The sequence below is a fragment of the Mercurialis annua genome, linkage group LG5, assembly GCF_937616625.2.
Source record: "Mercurialis annua linkage group LG5, ddMerAnnu1.2, whole genome shotgun sequence".
Lineage (NCBI taxonomy): Eukaryota > Viridiplantae > Streptophyta > Magnoliopsida > Malpighiales > Euphorbiaceae > Mercurialis > Mercurialis annua.
Genome location: NC_065574.1, coordinates 13,608,228 through 13,615,261, shown reverse-complemented (window position 1 = coordinate 13,615,261; position 7,034 = coordinate 13,608,228). Strand labels below are relative to the sequence as shown.

The window sequence follows — 7,034 nt, the reverse complement described above, 5'->3', positions numbered from 1 at the left end:
GACCGGAGCTGATAATAAAGAAGCACTCTGCGTGTCTAAGTTAAGAGAGAAGAGAGAAATCTGAGATGAGAGAGGACATAATTTAATGATTAAGAGAGAAATTATTTATTGTAATTATGAAGTTTTAAATCTTATGATAGAGATTGTATAAATGTTATTTTTTCCTCTATGTACCGTATTTTAGCAATGGGAAAGTCGGCACTGTATTTTTGAAAACCAAGTTACAATTTTGGTTTTTTTCAAAAGAAAACCCTTCTTTTATCCAAATAAGAAGCTGAACCTATCAGATTGTTAACTTTCTCTCCTTCTCTCTAACATTTCTCCTAACCCTAACAAACAACCAGCGCCGCTCATATTTTGGGAAGGTGTTTTTGCCAAAATCATCTCCCTACCCTCTATTTTCTCTACTTCTACTCTAAATAAATGATATTTTTACCATCTATTATCAATTATTGTAATAATTTTAGCCTTCTTGATTTCTACCTTTCATGAGTTTTCTTCCTCTGTTCATAGTGAGCTATGTAAGATTTCCTACTTCGATGTTTCGCGCTACAAGTTCGCTGGGTGGTCCTTCGTCTAGAAATCGACCAGAACAGGTGTTTCACTGAAACTCGGAATTTCTAACATCTTAATTTTTACGGCTTAAATGATATTCCTTTAGATTTGTTATAAATTTAAGATTTTTGCTGTAATTTTATATTTGTAAATTGCCCACTTTGGCTAGGTTTATTTTTAGATCTAATTTTTGTGGAGTTGTATTTTGGATGATACAATTACTGTCGAGTAACTCTAATATTTTGTTATTTCTGACCTGTTTATTCGGTTAGAATTGAGATTCTTGAAGTCGAATTTTCATCTATGAATGAAATTATATTTTGGGTTAATGTCAAAAAAAATCACGAACTTTACACGTTTTCTCATTTTAATCACGCAGTTTAAATTTTCTCATTTTCATGCACGAACTACCACCTTTTCTCAAAAACATGCACGGTGCTGAGGTGGCACTCATTCATTGGTGTAAAATGATCTCCACCTCAGCAAATTACACCAATGGAGCCATGACACCTCAGCACCGTGTATGAATTTGAAAAAAAGTGATTAAAATGAGAAAATTTAAACTGCATGATTAAAATGAGAAAATTTAAATTGCGTGATTAAAATGAGAAAACGTGTAAAGTTGGTGAATTTTTATGACATTAATCCTTATATTTTTGGCAAGAAAAAAAGAAGAAGAAGCTGAACCTTGTTAGAATCTGAATTGTTATTAGGATTCTTCTATGAACACTTAGGATGTTTCATTATTTGTATTACATATTATTTATCAACAAAAACCAAAATTCATGTTTTTTATATTTCTTGAATTGAATATTATTTAGGAGTGACATAAAAATTTGATCTCGTTCGAATTTTTTGACCTTTAAATAAACACTCATAACTTTAGGTTAATAGTTTTCAAACCGAAAACCTGCGTACTTTTTGGACCAAATCTTTTAAAACATTAGTTTAAAAATTGGCTAATCACCTCAAAAACTACCGACCTTTATTTTTTTTCAATAGCACCACGATCTTATAATTTCGTCAATTGTACCATATTTTGTATTTTTACGTTTCAATAGCACATTAAAGCATCAAACATAACTCTTTTTATATGGATAAAATTTAAAACAAATCCTTCATATTTTTCGAAAGTTTTAAATATCATATAATGTATTAAAATTATAAATAAAAACCATCTTTTACACAAAATTAAAAATAATTAATTAAATCAATTGAATCCGACGCTGCCTCCTCAAATCCACCACCCACCCGCTTCCGAAGACGAGTTGTCCGTCTTCCATGGAAGATGGACAGTTCGTCTTCCATGGGTCTTCCATGGAAGACGAGCTCGTCTTCCCCAATGGAAGACCCTGTTGGTCTTCCATGGAAGACGAGCAGTTCGTCTTCCATGGAAGACGGACAACTTGTCTTTGGAAGCGGGTGGCCGGCGGCGGTGTCGCATTTTGATTTAATTATTTTTTTTAGTTTTGCGTAAAATATTTAATGGAAAAAAAGATATGTTTAAATGTATTTTAAATTAAGAAATCTTTTTGAATTTAGCCAAGTAAAAAAAAGGTATAGAATGATTCTTGTATATTTTTATTTTATAAAATTTAATCCTTATAACAATTAAATTATCTATTTTTTTAAATTTAGGATGCAATTGAAACATAAAAATACGAATTAGGGTGCTATTTATGAAATTAAAAGGTTGTGGTGTTATTGGAAAAAAGAGAGTAAAAGTCGGTAGTTTTTGAGGTGATTAGCTTTAAAATTTGAATTTCACTGAAATTATTTTCCTACAAACACACGCCTTCTTCGTTTCTGTGATGTTTCGTTGCTTTTGTAAGGTCTCCTTCACGTGTGGTTCCTCGTGCACTTCAAACGGTTATACCCGTATTTGCAGAACTCTTATAGTACTATGTACTCTCTACTAACTCACTTCAGTGCTAGACTACATATATCTAGTTTTAAAAGTGTTCAAACTCCCAACCAAGTCAATGAATCTGATCAATAAACTGAAATTATAAAAATATATATCATCTCAATTTTTGTTTGATGAATTTTTATGGAACAAATTATGAAAAGAAAAATAATTATAATATTTTATCAGTTTATTTTATTTTTTTTTAAAAAATACACACTTAATCTAACCTACTAGTACAGTTTGATCTGTTTTTTTTTTCTAAAACGAAGATCTAGTTTAAAATATACTAGATTTTTATAAATTCAATTCCATTTAATTTGAAAAGTTTAAAAACAAATTATTTTAAAGTTTCTGTATATATCATAATTCATAATTTCATTTTTTTTCTATTTGAAAATCTAACGGTATGGTACTCTATTTTTGTTCTCATCAACTATTTAATTTCTCCGTTGATTTTTGGCGTTAGTTAACTAATACCATTAATAACTAGAGGGACTAAACCATTGATGGAAACAAAAGTGAAGAATTCTATTGTTTGAATTTTAAAAAAAGAGGGACAAAAGTGTGAATTATTTTTTTCTATATGGAGGGCCTCAAATTAATTTGCTCTAAATAAAATTAATTACTCTTGGACCTCCCACATATATCATAATTAATTAAATCTTTTAACTCAGTTGACTAACACAAAAAATATATGGAGAGACTAAATCGTTCACGGAAACAAAAATAGAAGACCAAATCGTTTGATTTTTCAAACATAACGGACGAAAGTGTGAATTATAATATATATGGGGGTCTCATAGTCATTGCTCTCTAAAATTTTAACTCTTTTCAGTTTGAACAGAAAATACCCTTCTTCTTTTTATTTATATTTAAATGGCTTTTTAATTATTATTTTTTCAAAATTTAACTATAATATCTCAATCTTCTGAATTTAGTGTTTTATTTTTTTATTTAAGTAAGTAGTTTTAATAATTTGGTGTTCCTAGCTAGTTTTACATATTATTAAAATTAAAATGATCCCAATATCCTCAATTTACTATAAATTAATTAATATTTCTTATTTATTTTTAATTTTTTATCTTTCTCTTTTCGTATATTATTATTTTCTTAAACACCTTATTCAATTCTTATGTTAATTGATATTTATAAATAAATAATAGATATATACCTATTTGAATGTTTATTTTATTCTTTTAACAAAAGAAAATAATTCTATTTTATCTATTTATTCTTGTGAATGGAAAAATATTGATGTTATTTTAAAAAAATTGAAGTAAAAAAATTCAATTAATAATTAATAATGAATAATGAATAGAAGGAATATATGGCACAAAATGCAATGAACATCCCTAAATAGAATAGAACTCAAAAGGGAAAAAAAGAATTGAATAAAGTGTTATTAGCCATATATAGTTTAATAAGGCATAAAGTATAAAAAAATCCTCGACTTTTTCTCAAAATTACAAATCAGTCTTTTTATTTTTGGGCACAATTAAATCCTTGTGTTTTTAAAATTGAACTATTAAATTCTCATTGTTTTAAAATCGAACAAATAAACCCTTTTGGTTTACTTTTGGGACATCTACCCTCTCAAATTTTTGATAAATATTTTAAACATTAAAATTATTTTTGAACTTTTTTTCTATATGATTATGACAGTCATGTGAGCCATTAACGAGTGTTTTTAATGGTGTTGGACGAAAGAGATTATTTGTTCTATTTGAAAATAAAAAGAGCTTAATTTTACTTAAAAAAATAAACGGACCGATCTGTACTTTTGTAAAAACTATTAGAGTTTTTTTTATTTTTTGCCTTTTATTAATTAATGTGGAAGTGACATTATATCATTAATTAGTGCTTTTCACTATGCAATTAGGACATACATATTGACAAAAACATGCCCTTGTAAAGCTATGTATGGACTTGGAAAACATTACCTTATAAGACTATAATTAATTATAAAAAAAACATCACCATTTTCTATTATTTGCATGATTATCATCCGTATGAAAGAGTATAGATGTAAGTCAGAGAAAGGGCACTAGGCCAAATGGATGCTTCATTGACCCCTCTTATTGTTTCTAACTGCCAAAAGACAATAATTATCTTTATCAGTTTAAAATATATTTTTAATTAAAGTCAATACCAAGTTGTTTCTTCTCTATATTAACCCAAAAATATTCTTCAAACCCCATTCTATTTATCTCTTTAATTTCCTTTTCCTATCATTATAGGTAAACCATGGAAAATATAGGGAGGCCAAAACACAAGTGTAACCCTATCCCATCTCCTACTTCAAAGCTAGCCATGCACAGAGATTCTCATGTAATAGCCAAGCCTGCTGTGCGCATAATTCACATATTTGCACCAGAGATCATCAAGACCGATGTTGCCAACTTTAGAGAGCTTGTTCAGAGACTCACCGGCAAACCTGGTGATCTTGAAACCGGTAGCCGGAGGAACACGAAAACGGTAGGAAACTCGCCGTGCTGTAAGAAACTGATGACGACGCAGACGACGAAGAAGAAGAAGATTATTACTACAAGTGATGAATCAAACAGACAAAAGATGCAGCTTCAAGATTATGGATTGTCTATGGAAGATGAACAAAGTGAGATATGGAGCGGTGGTGAGAGTTCAAGTAATCATCTTCTTGATGGGTTTGCAGATTTTAATAGTTTTATACATAATTTGAGTCATAATGTTTCATTAACAACTTCTCAAATAGATGTGTTTGGAGATTTGCACTTTGCTTGACAGCTTGGGTATTCATGGATTGTACAATATTGTATTTGTCTTTTTTATTATGGGATGGAATTTTCAATTCATAATTTCCTCTTTTATTTTTTCTTGTGCATCTCAATCTTTCACATGGATATGACTATTACAAGACTACTACAAGAGATAATGTATTTGATGATAATAATAATTTTGCAGCTAATTTTTTTTACTGCTAAAGGATATTTTGAAATAACAATTTTAAAAGTTGTTGGTTTTCTCTCTCTTCCTTTTTCTCTGAGCGCAAGTTAGTAAACGGTTTTGCTAACGTACGCTTCTGCTTCAATGGCGAGGAAAAGAACTCAGAAGAAGATTGTTTCTAAAACTCAAGATGTGATACTGGAGACTGAATCGATTCCTGTTGATGTTGAAGAATTGGAAGCTATGGCTGATGAGGTAAATGTGACTGAACTAATTCAATCGAACACTGCATTTGAGACTGTTAATATTGAAGAAATCAAAAATGATGTTGAAGTAGATGATAAACCTAAACAATGGAGTGCGCTGTTCACCGGTAATCGAGCTAAGAGTGAAAATAGTGTTCTGAAATTCATTCCCCCTGTAATTAACAATGGAGAACGTGTTGTCAGTTTTAATTCTTCAGAGGTTGCAAAAGAGGAATATAGATGGAATAGATCGATTGTTGGCTGTGTGTATGGGCTAAGACCTATTTTTGCTAGAATCTCTGCTTATGTGAAAAATAGATGGGGAAATTCTGGATTGATCAATATTTCTAGGGTTAATTCTTCTATGTTTCTGTTTGAATTTGGTTCGGAGAAAGAATGTGATAAGATAATCGCGGCTGGCCCCTATACTTTTGATCAGAGACCTTTTCTCTTGAAAAAGTGGCAGCCTAGAATGTCTATGGATCCTTCAGAGATTAGATCTATTCCTGTTTGGGTTCAGTTACCAGGTTTACCTTGGGAATTCTGGTCAAATGATATGCTTAGTAGAATTGGGAGTTACTGTGGAACACCTCTTTATAGTGATCAATGCACTGTAAGCAGAGTGAAGTTAGGATTTGCTAGAATCCTTGTAGAAATGGATGTTGCAGGTCCTTATCCAGAAAGAGTGACTCTTCAAGATGAAAAGGGCAATAGTTTCAGCCAGAAAATTGATTATGAATGGAGACCTCTGAAGTGTGATAATTGTAATAAGCTTGGTCACTCAAAAAACAATTGTAGGAATACAATTGTAAAGGATCAAGAAAAGAAGAAGAAAGTGGTTGAAAAGATAATTGAGGATGAGATAGTTGCTGAGATCAAGTTGCCTGAAGAAGAGAGTGCTAACAAGGAGATTCACAGATCTTTTGATGTGTTTGGTTTAAAGCCAGCTAGTTTAAAGCCTGCTAAACTAGTTGAACAGAGACTTACAAAATCAGCTACAAATGAGGTAACTAAATCTAGACCTAACATCTTTAATGTTTTGGCAAATTTGGATGGTAACAATGTGAGTAGTGATGGGAAAAATCAGAATCAAGTTGGAATTATTGGTGATAACAGGAGAGGATGGAATCCTGCTAAGCCACTTAATGTGGTAAAATGATAGCTACATGGAATATTAGAGGTCTCAATAATTTTATTAAGCAATCTGAGCTAGTCTCCTTGATTAGATCTAGAAAGCTTAATATTATTGGGATCCTTGAGACTAGGGTGTCTAAGAATAATTTTGAGAAAGTTTGGAGTAGTTTAAAAAAAAGAATTCCTGATTGGGATATTCTCAGCAACTATAGTTGTAGTGAAATGGGTAGAATTTGGATTATTTACAACAAATCCAAGGTGAAGGTTAC

The 7,034-nt window shown here is 30.7% G+C and overlaps 1 protein-coding gene across 1 annotated transcript; it reads left to right on the top strand.

The window, feature by feature from the left end:
• Positions 1–244: 244 nt before the first annotated feature.
• Positions 245–5,298, top strand: LOC126682861 (VQ motif-containing protein 25-like). The gene is made up of 2 exons (XM_050378626.2): positions 245–596; positions 4,702–5,298. The coding sequence occupies exon 2, from the start codon at positions 4,709–4,711 to the stop codon at positions 5,222–5,224; it is 516 nt and encodes a 171-aa protein (XP_050234583.1). The 5' UTR covers positions 245–596; positions 4,702–4,708; the 3' UTR covers positions 5,225–5,298.
• The last annotated feature ends 1,736 nt before the right edge of the window (positions 5,299–7,034 follow it).

Excerpts from the sequence above, each read along its gene's own strand:
- LOC126682861 (XM_050378626.2), top strand. The coding sequence starts at position 4,709 with ATGGAAAATATAGGGAGGCCAAAACACAAGTGTAACCCTATCCCATCT.